This window comes from Typopeltis vanoorti, chromosome 5 (assembly GCF_054136105.1).
Source record: "Typopeltis vanoorti isolate ZY-2024b chromosome 5, IOZ_Tvanoo_1.0, whole genome shotgun sequence".
NCBI classification, from domain to species: Eukaryota; Metazoa; Arthropoda; class Arachnida; order Uropygi; family Thelyphonidae; genus Typopeltis; species Typopeltis vanoorti.
The window spans coordinates 134,195,057-134,211,862 of NC_143553.1; the positions used below are offsets into that span (position 1 = coordinate 134,195,057).

Here is a 16,806-nt window from a genome sequence, read left to right on the forward strand (position 1 = left end):
GATACAGGATACATACTTTATTATTATTATTATTATTGTTCCGGGAAACTCCAAGGAGTCGACAGACTCATCGAGGGAGGCCCTAACATCATGTCAAGAACAACTATTCAACATTCACACAGGATCTATCATACCTTGCCTTGAACTCATTCACGGTCGTAGCACCCACAACAGACTCTGGCAGCTTATTCCACTCATTTACCATTCTCCAAGTAAAGAACCTAGCTCTAACACCCTTGTCAACCACGCTCTTGCCCAGCTTCCATGCATGGCCCCTAGTTCTCCCACCACCAGTCATATTTTCAAAAATGATGCTAAAAAAATCCATCTTTGTCACTATCCCCAAAATTCCAAGAACTTTTGAATGATCAGGATATAGACTAATAAGCTTAACAAGCCATGTTACAAAATTATTTCTGAGAATAATCCTAGAAATAATTCAAGGCACTTTGTCAATAGAAATAGAAGACATTCAATCAGGTTTTCAAAAGACAAAGGTACAAAAGATGAAATTTTCAATTTGAAAACATTATGCAAAAGAAACCTAGATAACCAGATATTCTTTGTTTTATTGATTACACCAAAGCATTTGACTCAATAGATCACAAGAAATTAATACATATCCTACAGAATAATGGTCTAAAGAGAAAAAAATCTACGTATAATTGCAAATATATACTGGAATCAAATGGCCTCAATAAGATACAAAAAATGCATATTATGATAGCTTTGAAATAAAAAAAAAGGAGTAAGACAAGTATGTATCTTATCTTTATTATAAAATATATAGCGAACAAATTTTTAAAGATATTACAGAATTGAAGGGTGTAAAAATTGGGGGGTAGGAACTTTAATAACCTCAGGTATGCAGATGACATGGTCCAGTGGCGGCTTGTACATAAGCACTGCGACACTGCAGCACTCCCAAGGAAAAAACAAAAAAATTAAATTTTGTTTGTGTTTATAAATAATAACAATGCTTACAACATTATATAAATGCAATACAACATGTTAAAGGTTACAGCTTATGTTTCGACATTGATTGAATAGTTAATAATTGGCATTGTTAGATTAATGCTTTCTTCTTTGGAACTACAGCCCCATGTGGGGTCGTTACCTCCATGCTGAACCATGTGTAATTGTCTGCAAAGTGTTGTGTTCTTAAGACCGGTTTTCCTGCTTTGCGAGAGGAAAACCCCAGTTAAACTGGGGAGTAAAACCCTGCAGTCCACGCCCAAGACCAGCTAACTTTGCTATGTCTGAGAAAGATCCTTTGCTCCTCGTGTCGGCAACAAGAATCGAATGCAGGACACTCCTTTCCCAGGCATATATTTGCGAAGCATGTAACCACTCAGCTAGCTGCACGGACAGATTAATGCTTTAGATTACGAAACAAATGCGCTATGATCTAACGCAGTATCGGAATTATCACGTTCAGTCAGTTGTGGCTAAACTTGCAAATGCAAATCATATTCATTTGCACTTGTCACTGCACGTAACAATTGACTCTGACACTGCTCATCGAGCACTGTCACTACAGATAAATTATATGCTTGCACGTGTTATTTCTGTGAGATACGAAACTTTTATTATTGGTGTGTGTTCTTAATGAGGGCGAAATATTTTTATTGAATCTTATTTTATTCTGTAAAAATAACATATAATTATTTATTTATTATAGCTGCAAGGCTAAATTATGATCAGTGTCACTATTGAAAATATGAAAATAATTATATTTTCTCATTTATCATTACGTGAAAAAATAGAAATAAAAAATAAAGGTCGTTCTGCTCCAGATATTATTATTAATCAGGAAGGAATATGTAAAAATAAAAAAAATACATCAGGGCTTTTACCAGTGAGTGGTATCAAAAAATTTAAATCGCTTTGTGGTTGCAAAACTAGAAATGCTTTATTTTGCTTTTTGGGGTTTTTAAGGGTCAAAGCTGTATCTGAGAGGAGATCTCCACATAGCCTTTAAAGGAATGCGGAGAACCGACTAGGGCTTCTGACCAAATGTCCAGTCCTCACCTTCTCGTGGTGCACCCTGTTGGGCTGGCAATTTGGGATTTAGCCGACCAAATTGTATTCTTATTGGCTTAAACCAATATAGAAAATGATGGTACAACATGACAAAAGTTCATGCCCGCAGGGGCATCGCCCGGTTAAACAAGCCCCCCCCCCCCCCGTTGTTTTCGCCAGGGAACCAGGGCGAACAGCGAAAAGTCAGCTACTGAAACAAATCTGAAAGCATACCCCAACTCAACATCACCAGAGTTAAAGATCGGTACTATCAACATAAGAAGCCTAAATGGCAAAGAAATGGAGCTAAATAGGGGTGACTGAAACAAAAAAAGACAAAAAACTGGTGAGATCTTTCTGAGCAATAAATACAAAATGGTACATTCAGGCAATGACAATCAAGGAAAAGAAGGAGTAGCCATAGTATTCAACACAAAATACGAGGCTAATCTTCTTGAATGGCAGGCAGTGTCAAGTAGAGTGATTTGGGCAAATATTAGAATGGGGAACTGGACAATGAGACTTGTTTGTTCCTATGGTCTCACAGAAGGCTCTACCAAGGTAGAAGTGGAGGAATGTTTTGAGGATTTAGAGAAAGCAACTGACACAATAAAAATAAAAAGTTAGTCCTTGTTGGGGATTAAAATAGCAGAGTAGGAAATCATTGTGAGACATACAAAAATATATTTGGAAAATTTGGAGAAAAGAGCAAAGCTAATAATAATGGCAAATATCTGTTGGATTCCATGCTCAGGAGATGGACTGGTTATTACTAACACCATGTTCCAACATAAAAATGTGCACAAATTCACATGGAGAGAAGAGGCAAGGAATAAGAAAAGTCTTATTGACTATGTTATTGTTGATAGTGATGTTTTCTCCCTGGTGCAGGACACCAAAGTGTACAGAGGATATGAAATTGGAAGCAATCACTATTTAGTCTTGAGCAGAATAAAATTGAATTTCATATTGAAAAGAATAACATGTAAGAAAGTTTTAAAGCGAATGAAAGTTGAGCAGTTCTCGGATGTAAACTGTAGACTAAAATACACAAAGATTATTGAAGAAAAAATGAAAGAGTTTGAGAACAGAAACCAAACCTTGGAGATTCGGTGGCAAGCCTTGAAGAAAACCCTGATTGATTAAGCCAGAGAGGCATGTGGTGAGGTTGTCTGCAAGGATAGGAAAATCAGAACTCAATGGTGGACACAGGAAGTTAAAGAAGCAGTGAAGGAAAAGAAGAAAGCATATCAAAAGTTCCTGGCAAATAAGTCAGCTTGTGCTCTTAGAGAATACAGAAACAAATGTAAGAAAGCTAAACACTGTATAAAACTAGCTAAACAAAAGTCATAGTAGGACTTTGGCAAGAACATAGAAAATAAATATCAAGAAGGTGGTAAGATATTCTAGAGGTTGTTGAAGAAGCTTAGAAATGGAGGAAAGAGTGCTGTAAAAGGAGTTAGAGATGATAAAGGTTACATGAAAACAGGAGAAAAAGATATCCTTGAACTATGGAGTAATTACTTCGAAAAATTGCTAAATAAAACAAACAGTGATAGCACAGTGGTAAAAAACACACAACAGGCATACAGTCAGGAATACATATCCATACTTGAAGTGTAAAAAGCCATCAAAGGCTTGAAATGTGAAAGGCAGCAGGAGTAGATGATATTCAACCAGAAATGCTGAAATATGGTGATATAAAAGTCTTACAGTGGCTGCAATGCATAGTTCAGAAGGCCTGGAAAGAGGGACGAATTCCTGATGATTGGAGTAGAGCTCTAATAGTACTCATATATATATAGAAAGGGAAATAAAACTGAATGTGAGAATTACAGAGGTATTTCTCTACTGAGTGTTCCGGGCAAGATTTATGCCAGTATACTTGAGAAACGGTTGAGAAGAATTGTGGAAGAAAAGCTTGGTGAAGAACAACTGAATTCAGGCTAAATAGAGGCTGTCAGGATCGACAAAACTTAAATACAGATCTTTGTTATATTCCCTTACTTTACAACAGTTAGTTGAGAAAGCTTAAATACAGATCAGATCTTTGTTATATTCTCATATCAGATCTGTATTTAAGCTTTCTCAACTAACTGTCGTAAAGTAATGGAATATAACAAAGATCTGTATTTAAGTTTTGTCGATCTGGAAAAGCTATTCAATACACTACAGTTATATGGTGTCAGTGGGGCATTATATCAAGCAATACTTAGTCTTTATTTGAGTTGCAAGTCGGCAGTTAGAATTGAAGGAAGTACAGGAAGATGGTTTAATGTTAAATCTAGTGTGAGACAATGTACATTATCTCCTCTGTTATTCATTATCTATATAGATCACATTATGAAGGAAAGTGGTATTAAACATGATATCAGAATTGGAGATGTTGATGTCAGCTCTCTGCTTTGTGCGGACGATGTTATACTTCTAAATAAATTCTCTACAAGTTTGCAAGATTCCGTGACTAAATTGAATAACTGTTGTAATAGATATGGTATGAAGGACAGCAATAAAAAAACAAAGACAATGAAAATAGGCAGAATCATTGAAAATGTCAACTGTGTTGTGAATGGAGAACCTGTGGAACAAGTAAAACATTTCAGCTACTTAGGCACGATTTTTACTGAGGATGGTAAATTAAATATAGAAATAGACAACAGAATCAGCAAAGCTGGTATGGTGGGAAGTCAATTGAATAAATTCATATGGAATAAGAGAGAAATTAGTCGGAACACTCAATTAGCTGTATACAAGACAGTGTTCAAACCAGTTTTAACTTATGGATCTGAGAGCTGGGTCAGAAGTAAAACACTTGACCAAAGACTAGAGGCTGCAGATATGAGAGTCCTTAGAAAGATTAGAGGTGTGAACAGATAGCATCAATGGCAATATCATATTAGAAATGAGGATATTAGGAAAGAACTTGACATTGTCAGCATCCAGGAATGCATTAGCAGAGCTAATCTCAGGTGGTATGGTCACTTAAACAGAATGGGCGAGGAAAGATTAGCAAAATGAGTCTTCTCTGCCAAGTTTGCAGGAAAACGACCCAGAGGAAGAGCAAGATATAGGTGGATTGATATGGTACAAAGTGCCTTAGACGATAGAAATATAAAATCTGATAATGTTGGAGTCTTGACAAGTAACAGACTGATTTGAAGGAAAATTGTAGATAGGAAGTTAGTAATTAGATAAATTTTTCATGAAGTACTATCATATCCTGTACACCCCATGAAGGTACATGTCAGGAATTTGATGATGATGATGTTTGCTTTTTGGCGGCAATACTGTATGGACTCAAAGTGGTTTTACAAATATAAACAAAATAAATGAAAAATGTGAAAAGCATCAAAATTCTCGAAAACACATGGAAAATGTTATTTCGTTTTCTTTATTAAGACAAGTTAATATTTCCGAACAACTTATAGAAAATCAAAATTGAAACATAATGAAGAAGCAAAGAAAAACTAAGAAATAGTATCAAAAATAATTGATTGTGTAAAATTTTGTGACAAATTTGAATTATCCCTTCAGGGTCATAATGAAAGAGATTTGTCTGAAAATCCAGAACTATTTTAGGGGTTAATAAATTTCATTGCAACTTTTGATCCATCTTTGCAAAAACATTTAGATATGTTTTTGCAAAGAACAGCAGTTATATAAGATTTTTTTACTTCTGAGGTTTATCCTAGATAGACTGCATATGCCACATTAGACTGCAGCAGATGTGGAAGTTTCTTTTGAATAGCACAATGTAAATATGTAACATGTGTCAGTATAATTTTTCATTAAAAATGCAGCCTGAAGAATAGAAATTGGATAAATGATTCTTTCACCATTTCCAGCATCACCTGTTATTCTCAGTCAGGCAGAACAAGCATATCTTTATACAGGATCATCTGGATAAATGTCACATGGAATGACATTCTGGGACCACAGAAGTCACTAAGCACTTTCTTATAGATCATTCCATATGGGATCAACAAATGGGGGGATATATATATATATATATATACTAGGTGGCTCCACCCCATGACGTCTACGCCCCCCATGTTCCGGACTGGCAGGCCGGTTCTCCTTGAATTTTGAAGACTTGACACTCGGGGTAGACCCTGAGTGTCTAGTCTTCAAAAGGGTGGCTCAGCCCCCCCCCCCCCCCCTGACGTCTACGGCGTCCAACACTCCCCATGTTCCGGACTGCTAGGCCGGTTCTCCTTGAATTCTGGTGACTCAAATTTTGAAGACTCGACACTCAGGGTAGCCCCTGAGTTCAAAACGTTTCAAATAACGTTTCAGACAAAAACGTTACAGCCTACATCTGTTTCAAGCTGACATCACATCCGTTTTTAATTTCAACTTATCATTTTATAGTGTAGAGTAGATATAGATATATATATATATATATATAATCAGCTAATGCTGTGTATGTAGTAGGCGAGGCCATTTTAGCCCTATCTAACTTTTAGAGACTCAGTTGGCAGTTCAATCTCCACTGGTAGCCAATCAGAGATAGCTGGTCCGAGGCTATCACTAATTATGCAGCACGCAGTGAAGAGGCAGCTCAACAAGTGCTGCCATCTCATGGTCCACACAATATATTTAATGTCTGAAATAATGTGGGTTCTACGGTCGATTTTCTTGAGTTTACGGGGAAAAAACCTGAGTTTCTCAGAAAAAAAAAACACTTGCCCATGCCAAAGATGGATTTACTCGGAAGCTTAGAAAAATTTTCTCTAGCCGCTGACTAGATTTGAAACTAAGTCTTCCTTCGTGAGGTCAAGCGTCATGGTGTGCAAACACCACATCTACTGAGCTACACAGACACACACATACACACATGTATATTGTCTCTATTATATATATTGTTGTTATCCTTGGTGGAGATTGTCAGCCATATAGAAATGTTTTGAGAAATTTTGGAGAGAAGAACAAAGCTAATAAGTATTTGCAGGATTTCTGTTCAGGACATGGATTAGTCATTATTAACATGATGTTCCAATAAATTCACATGGAGAGAAGAAAAAGTCTCGTTGACTAGGCTATAGTTGATGTCTTTATGCTAGTTTAGTATATTAAAGTAAGCATGAGATTTGAAATAAGTGATCACCGTTTAGTTTTAAGCAGGATATAATTGAATATCATATCGAGAAGAAAAGTGTATAAGAATAAAAGTTTAAAAAAATTAATTGTATAAAAATAAAAGTTTTTAAAAAAGAATCAAAGTCGAGCAGCTTTGAGGTGAATTGTAGACTCATACATATATTATTCACAAAAAAAAAAAAATTAAAGAGTTTGAAAAACAAGAACCAAACATAGGAGATTCTGTGGCAGACCCTTAAGAAAGCATTAATTGATTCAGGCAGAGAGGTATGTTGTGAATTTGTCTGCCAGGATAGAAAAATCAAAACTCCAAGCTAGACTGAAGTTGAAGAGACAATCAAAAAAAAGAAGAAAGTTACTGCTAGGCAAGTCAGCTTGTGCTCTGAGAGAATACAGAGGAAATGTAAGAAAGTAATGTGTAAAAGTAGCTAAACCAAATTTGTGGGAAGATTTTGGTAAGAATTTAGAAGATAAATATCAGTAAGGTGGAGACTATTAAAAAAGCTTAAAAATGAAGGAAAGAGTATTCTCTAGAAGGGATCAGAGAAGGTAATGATATTCTGTATGTCTAGAGTAATTACTCTAAAATATTGCTAAATGAAATGAGTGGTAATAACAGAATGATGGTAGAAAACATTCATGATGAATGCAAATCAGAAATACATATCAATACTTGAAATTAAAAAAATAAAAAGGCCATCAAATACCTGAAATGTGGAAAGGCAGGGCTGAAGTAGATGATAGTAGATAACCTAGTAGAAGAAGGCCTGATCAGTGGGTAAAATTCCAGATGATTGGAGTAGAGCTCTCTCTCATAGTAACCATATATGGGAAAAAAAGGAAAATACAATTGAATGTGAAAGTTACAGAGGAATTTCCCTGCTGAGTGTTCCTGGTAAGATTTATGCAAGCATACTGAGAAGGCTGAGAAAAATTTCTGAAAGGGAAGCTATGGGAATATGATAAGGATCTGTATCTAAGTTTTATATCAGGTCATCCCAAAAGTAATATCATTTTTAGCATTAAGTTTTGACAGGATATAAAAGATAAAATCGCTTGCTAACTTAATCAAGTATATTTCTCCAGTTGAATCAATAACACTCTTTCAACATTGTGAAAGCTTCATAATGCCATTTCTATTGAATTCAGGAGGTTTGAAGGCAAAGAATTTGCATAGGCTCAGTTTCAGTGGCTGTAGTGTATCATATTACTAAAAAAAAAAAAAAAACACGTACTAACCACAGTAATGACTATTTAATTCGTAACTATTTCATCCCAAGTATCTTGGGACATCATCAGTACAGTAGTTCAAACAATACTAGGAATAACATACAGTTAGGGCACATGATTACAATGGAATCTCAATATGCCTGCAGTAACATGTTATAGAAGTAAATTATAAAATATATACACGTTTTCACACAAGAATATTATTTAATTTGCCAAATATTTCAGTGAATATTACAGACCATCTTCAGTGGCTACATAGGAATAGTTTTAAAAAACAAGGTGGAATATGAACAATTGATCATTCGTATTCCACCTTGTTTTTTAAAACTATTCCTATGTAGCCACTGAAGATGGTCTGTAATATTCAGACTGAAATATTTGGCAAATTAAATAATATTCTTGTGTAAACGTGTATATATTTTATAATCCTAATGTCACAAGTATCTTTAAAGAATCAGAAGTAAATTAAATATAACTGAAAAAAAAATATATATATATATAAGATTATTTTACACAATTTTGTATGACAGTTTCCCATACTTTAGGAATAGTAAGAATGTCGTTGCAGTTTAAATTTGGTCTGTGTAGTAGGGATTCAGCACTTTCTTTATATAAACATTTATATTTATATAAAGATCTGTGTAAAAGTTTCGACTTCTCCTGATGGATCCCATGGTTTGAATTTTCAACTCCGTGTTGGGAGAGACCAGATTTCTGCGGTTTGAAAAGACGAATGGGGCCTTGATGTTCCGAGGTGCGTTTCTGAACAGGCCTACCTGTCTGACCAAAGTAAGACAATTTGCAGGAGCATGGGATCTCATAAATGCCAGGGTAACATCAGAGGTGAGAGTTCGTCCTTAGGAGAAGGTAACAAGTTATAGGTTTGGTTGATAGGTTTGTAAGTAGTGGCAAGATTGTATTTCTTCATAATTTTTGAAAGACGTTCGGAGATGCCTTTGATATAAGGTATGGGAATCCAGTGGACTTCTTCTTGTCTGGGTTGATGTGTGGGAAGGTGACTGATAATTTTTTTTTGAATTGTTTTAAGATTATATCCATTTAGTATGGCTGTATTTTTGATTATTTCTAGTTCTTGGTTTAGAGAATCTTCAGAGGAGCAGAATTTGTGTGCTCTGGAAACTAGTGATTTAATGATGCCAAATTTTTGAAATGGATGATGAGCGGAAGAATTGTGAATGTAACGACCTGAAAATGTAGGCTTGTGATAGACAGGCGTGGCAATGGAACCGTCTTCTTTTCTTTGAATGTGTAAATCCAGAAAGGAGATACCCTGCAGAGATTCTTTTTCTAGCTTAAAGTTGGTGCGAGGGTGAAGAAGGTTTATTTTATCTAGAAACAGTTGTAATTCCTGTTCGGGATGATCCCAGACTGCAAATACGTCGTCGGCATATCATAGCCAAATTTTTGGTTTGGGTTAAAAAGTGAATATTTTTTCTTCAAGGTGTTCCAAAAACAGGTTTGCTAAGTTTGGTGATAAAGGAGATCCCGTCGGTGTTCCTTCTTCTTGCTTGTAAATTTGACTTTTCCAGGTGAAGTAACCAGATGTAATAACAAATTTGAATAATTCAACTATATCAGAAGGAAATTTTTGAGTTAATAATTCTACTGTTTCTTTGTGGGGAATGTTCGTGAAGAGGGAGACAATGCCGAAGCTAATTAACAAGTCAGTTTTTAACAGTTGACTGTCTTTTATTTTTGCATGAAACTCTGTAGAATTTTTGATTGAAGAAGCCGAGTGGCCTATGTGAGGACGGAGAAGGTTAGATAAGAATCTTGATAACTTGTAAGTTGGACTGCTAATAGAATCTACGACGGTCTAAGAGGAACATTAATTTTGTGAAGCTTAGTAAGCCATAAATTCTGGGAGGTCTAGTATGGTATATCTTTGAGTTTTTTAATTGTTTCATCCCAAGATACTTGGGATGAAATATTTATGAATTAAATAATCATTACTGTGGTTAGTACGTGTATTTTTTTTTTTTAGTGATGAATTCACCACAGCTTTCGTTATATAAAAATGTATCATATTGTTTTTCATTAATGAAATGTTGCAAACTTCAAAATAAGTGGTAATCTGAAGGTGCAAGATCAGGAGAATACAGAGGATGTGGAAACTTTTCACTATGAGGGCATGCATTATCATGGTGAAAAATAACACCCTTTTGATTGACCAGTGAACACCTCTTTTCTTTCATCTTTTCATTCATTCGATTAGGTTTTTCATATACTTTAGTTGTGATTGTTTGGTTTTGTGGCAAGAGTTCAAAGTGTATAATACCAGCCATATCTCACCAAACATTTAACAAAACCTGCTGAGGGTGAAGGTCTTGTTTTGGCTGAGGTTTAGCCTGTTTTCCCCTGTCTTCAGTGCTTAACATTCTTGTAAAGTATCTATTTTTCATCACTGGTGACTACATGACTCAAAAATGGAGATTGAACCTCTTGAGAATGAAGAGCAGTGTAGATGTTGACATGCACTCTCTTCGATTGTTGTTCGTCAGTTCATGAAAACCCACTTGCTGAGCTTAGACACTATTCTGAGTTCTTGCAAATGGTAATGAATGATCGATGATGATGAATTAAGTTCTTTTGCTAAATCTTCAAAGATGCATTGGCATTTCTTGCCATAGCTGCTTCCAGCATATCATTATCAAGAGAGAGAAGGTGTCTAGATGAAGAGATCGAAGAGAGTCTTTCAAGCTGATGTCCCCGTGTCAAAATTTTGGGAACCATCACTGGCACTTTTGCACATAATAATAAGCTAATTCCTTTTATTTCCATATAGGGAGTAGGCGAGGCCTTTAAACCTTATCTAGCTTTTGGTGGGCAGTTCATTCTCCATCGATAGCCAATCAGAGATTGCTGGCCCATTTCTATCACTAATTATACACAGCCATTGATGAAGAGCCTGGTAAACAAGTGCTGCCATCTCTTGGTACCTAACATGATATGTTACTGTCTGAAATAATGTGGGTTCTACAGTTGATTTTCTTGAGTTTACGGGATGAAAAACCCGAGTTTCTGGGAGAAAAAACCTGCTTGCTCATGCCAGAGATCGACTAACTTGGGAACCGGTTGAAGAAAGGCTTAGAAAAAGTTCCTCTAGTCAGCAACTAGACTTGAACTATAAGTCTGACTTTGTGCAGCCAAGCACAGAGGATGTAAGTCCCACTTCCACTGAGCTACACAGGCCTAGCACTTTTGCACATTATCGCCATATACTTCTTACATATTTTTTAGAGTATTAGCAACATTGTTGCCTCTTCTTATTTTTTTTTTTACATAAAGAATGATGTGCCTAATGTGGTGCTTATATGCAGGTACTCTGACTGCCTTCTTACTTCTGAGCCATCCTGTATACATCTGTGTGGGAAGGAAATATATCACAAAACAAAAGTATAAAATAAAAATGGAATCCTGATCCAAATATTCACATAAAATATTTTACATATGTCTCTCAACATAACAATAAAAATCAAAAGGAATTGCATGTTGTTTATTCAGTAAATAACTCATGAAAGTTACTTACTGATGATCACAGTGAAAAGGGCTAATGATTGGTCTCAGATCACAAAAGTAATAACAATGGTTAACAGTATAGTATAAATTGATTGATGACAATTTATTTTGATGGGTAAAGCCTGTGACTATTCCATTAATCTCATTAACTCTGTGTAAAATGATTCATTATTTTAATTTAAGAGTATCTGTTTTTCAGGTCAAAAAGCTAATTCTCTTATAGCACTCTGTAGTCAGCTACAGTATATTCCCAAAGAGGTCCTGCTGTCAGAAATGCCATCAGTAAGTAAAGAAACAACATTTTTCAGTGAATATAGAATACTTGTTGAAAAAACTGAATGATCAGGTTAACTCTAATTTTTTGAAAACCAGCAGTTTTTTCAGAGTTAAGTTGGTTATTAATTTTATTAAGGTGGGTCATATTTTGCAAAGACGATATGAAGAACAACAATACTTAAAAACTTATCAACATCTTAAGCATAGTATATATGCATATATGTGTGCTAAATTGACTGTGAACAATTATGAACTGTAATAGTCTTAACATGATTTATAACATGCTGGACTGTCATCATTCATATTTGACTATATCTTACATGCTGTCTTAAAGCAAAATCTATTCTTGGCAATTCCTAAATCCAGCTTGTTTATAACCAGTTTCCTGTTTCATAAACCTTTCTTATAAATGTCATTATTCTGAAGAAATATCCTTATTTGAATTCTGAACATAGGTGGCATTTCAGAATAATTGGTTCTGAACTGGTGCTTTCATATTTTCTCATTTTCAAATGTGTTGTCCTCCAAAATCTCCACCAAACGAAATCACAGCAACAGCAGGTCCAAAGGAACTAATTGCTTCTGTGCAACCTCCAAGTACTTTAAGTGTCTCTAAACAGTTTTCTCTCAGTTTATTATCAACCTCATGAAAGTGCCATTATGCCTACCATAAGAGGCAGAGATGGTGGTAACAAAACCCAACAGCAGAGCAGTACTGGCATCAAATGCTACGAGCACTACATTTGCAGATCATACTGTGTTTGCTGTCACTGGTTGCAAGCTTGCTATACAAAACTTTGCTAAATCAGCATACAAACTGCTCACCATCTTCAACCATCCTTGAATATTTTTAAGATGTAAACACAAGAATAAAGGACTAACACTTTATTTACAAATGTTTTGGCTTGAAATTAACAAGCCATCTTTAGTGTAGGAGCAGTTATACTAGGCAGAATGCTAACCATGGATTATTTAAAATATTAGCCACGTGTACATATTATGTGACAACATTCATATATGATTGATTTATTCTGATTTATCTACAATTAAATTCCATGCTTTCCTTTCATTGAAAAAACCATATATCTACACTATCTGATCAAATATATCCAAGCACCTACTCATCCCAACTCTCACTGTAATACAAAAGGCATTACAGTGAGAGTTGGGATGAGTAGGAGCAAAGGGTGGATAGTTGATCCACCCTTTGCTCCTATAACAGATGTCATTTTTCTGGAAGGGCTTTCCACTAGGCTTTGGTACATTGCTGCAGTAATTTGTTTCTATTCTTTCAGAAGAGAGTTAGTGAGGCCAGCCACTGGTGTTAGGCAATTCACCCTGGCTCACAGTTGCCGTTCCTGTTCATCTCACATTTGTTCTGTAGAATTGACATCAAAGGCTCTTGTGAAGGCCAATCAAGTTGTTCAACACCCATCTCATCAAACCAATTCTGCACATATCTTGCTTAGTGAATGGGGACATTGTCATGTTGATAAAGGAAAGGACCTTCACCAAACTGTTGGAGGCACAGAATTGTCTAGAATGGCATTATAGGCCACAGTGTTAAGATTCCATCATTGGAATTAAGGAGCCTAGCCTGAACCATGAAAAACAGTCCCAGATCAAGATTCCTTGCCTCCTCCTCCTCCTCCAACAAACTTCTCAGTTGTCACAACATACATATTCAGGTAGCATTTTCCTGGTAGCTGCCAACCCAGCCTCATCTGTCGAACTTCCAGGTGGTGAAGTGTGATATATTAACAAGCCCTTGCTGATGTTAGGCTTGTGTGCAGCTGCACAGCATGAAAACTCATATTCTTCTGCTCTCAACAAAAGATTTCGGTGCAAAAAAACATCAAGGACAGGCAGTTTTTTTGCACCACTTACTTCAGCACTCAGTGGTCCTACTCTATGAGTTTATGTAGTCTACCAGGTCGCAATTGTGCTTTTGTTACTCCTAGGCAATTTCCACTTCATAATAACATTGCTTACAGTTGATTGGGACAACCGCAGCAGGACAGAAATTTTCTGAACTGAGTTTTTGCAAACGTGGCACGTCAAAAGTCACTGAGTTCTTCAGTGTGACCCATTTTACTGTAAATGTTTATTCATAAATATTGCAATACTGTTTTCAGTCTTGCAATATACCTGTATGAGCCATGCATTATATCTCTATGAACCATGTTTGTGATGTATAGAACCATATTCCAGTGATAATGAATAAAGACAATTATGAGAAGAAGACTTCCTTTTACAGGATAGATCTATATATCAAGAAATAAATTATAATCTTACCAAAACACTGATTGGATAATTGAATAAGCTCCTTGATGATGTGAGCTGGGATGATTGTTATATCTACTTTATCTTACCTGCTTTTACTTTATACTTTGGCTTTCTCACTGTCACTCACACTTTGTAATTTAACAAATTTATTTGGTTAATGACTGCACCGTTTAACAATAGCTTTTGTAAGAATCTTGAACAAAGGCAAAGTAGATATTAATCCCCGTTAACTCTGACCATTACCTTATATCAGTCGTGGCTTAAACTTATTACTTAGCATATTATAAATATCTTGCCCCTCATTTGTCAGATACATGCAGGTTCATAGTTTTGGGATTAGTTCATTGACAAATCAGTGTTAATGTGTTATTTCACAAACTCGTTTAATTAGGCTAAGAAATCTATTTACAATGTTGAATATATATATATAGCCGGCCTAGTTGGCCGAGTGGTTAGCATATCCACTCTCTAGCCAAAAGGCTTCAGGTTCAAATCCCGCCATGGGCATGGATGTTTATCTGTGAAAATACTAGTGATGGTGGTCGGGAGTAGATAGCATTAGTGTAAATGAAGAAGGTAGTGGCAACGGAGAGTTATAGAGTAGGTACCCTCCCTCGATGAGTCTTTGGACTCCCTGGAGGTGTTGTGTAATAATAATAATATATGTGAGCATGGATACAAAATATTTACCAGTCACAAACTATTCCACTGAATACATATTTAATATAGTTCTCCTATAATCCTGATATTTCTATCTCTTAACCTATACTCATTAAACATTTTTACTTATCAAGTGTGTAAACAATAACTTACATTCACTACATACAGCAGTTTGCTTACTCTTATGTTAGATACTTATTCAAATACATCATGAGTATTTACATTAGCACAATTGAATATGGAACAAGGATACATTGAACTGTATTGTCTGGAAGTATTCACATTCCTTCTAAGTACTTATGAGTTATACTTCCATATACTTATTCGATTCCTCTGGCTATGCGATAATATTCCTTTTCTTCTGACTGTATGCCTGCTCTTTCTTTCTCACCATTTTCTTTGTCTTTTCGTTGATATTCTTTATCCTTTGAATTCCATTCATAAGCAATGTGGCAACCTCGGCCATTCGATGATTGCTTTCTTTGCCAATTCTCTGTGCTGATCTCCTCATGCAAGATGCTCCAACGACCGACAGTAGGCTTTCAAATGGTAGTGGATCCAGGGGAAAAAAGCCAAAGTCTCAAGAACTCTCTTCTTCCTGATGTGATAGTTCTTATAGTCCCAGATTTTTCGTGGTATGTATGCGTGTCTCTCGAGGTTCCCATCTCAGAGTTATGTTAACGTTGGGACATGCTGATGTCACAACTCATGCAACACCAGCTTGAATAATACAAAACATGTTTTGTAAAGTTACTACAAGAAATTTAGTATTTTACAAATAGTGACAATACGATTTATATATTTTCATTCTAGTTAATAACTTGTAAAACTGAACATGATGCAACATTAATCATGGGAGATTTTGCATTGATAATAATATGATAAGGAAACTACGTATTCATCCTGGAAGCTCCTCTTTCATGTAGTCTCCCAAAAATACATAAAGAAGGCTGCCTTGGAAGTGAAGCTTCTATTCCATCTATTAAATATGCATATCAGATATTCTGAATCATTTATCAAGAATTCTACATATTTTATAGAAAAGATCAAATTTATTTCCCTATAATCTAATATTTTAGTCATCTTTGACATTCTCTGTTCACTAACATCCCATTGGCTAACTATTTGTATGCATCACTCTATGACAATATCCCTCCTGATGTTAAGATATTTGAATTTGTAATACAATTGGGATATTTTAGTATTTAGTTAGAAAAATAAAATTTATAAGCAGATTGAGGGTACAGCCATAGTGAGCCCTCTATCTAATTATAGAAGATACTTTGTTTTCCCACTATTCATCCTCTACCCTTCTTCTTGGTCTACTGTGTTGATGATGCATTTGCTATTTGACTGTGGATGAATTAACCACTTGCCTGCATGAAATCAGCAGTCTGCATCATTGTATTTAGTCTAATATTTAAAAGCAGACTGAATACAATGGAAGTTTACCTTTCTTGGACATCCTGCTTACTCATATGGCTTCAGTTACCTTATTAATCAGTGTACATTGGGAACCTATCTGGCAGATAGACATACATCAATGTTAAGTGCATTATGCTCCTGGAAAATCAGAATTGTCATCCTTAATTAACAGAGAACATAGCATTTGTTCTTCTCCTTCATTTTTATAGCAAGAGTCTCTCACAGTCTAAGCATTAATGAAATTGAATGCCTGTCATATTCAATAGA

The 16,806-nt window shown here is 35.5% G+C and overlaps 1 protein-coding gene across 1 annotated transcript in view; it reads left to right on the forward strand.

The window, feature by feature from the left end:
* The window catches only part of Mms19 (MMS19 nucleotide excision repair protein), a 364,717-nt gene that overhangs the window by 312,971 nt on the left and 34,940 nt on the right, over positions 1 to 16,806 (forward strand). Inside the window, exon 22 of the mRNA XM_090393489.1 lies at positions 12,092 to 12,174. Within this exon, the coding sequence (XP_090249615.1) occupies positions 12,092 to 12,174 (83 nt within the window). The remainder of the gene's footprint in view (positions 1 to 12,091; positions 12,175 to 16,806) is intronic.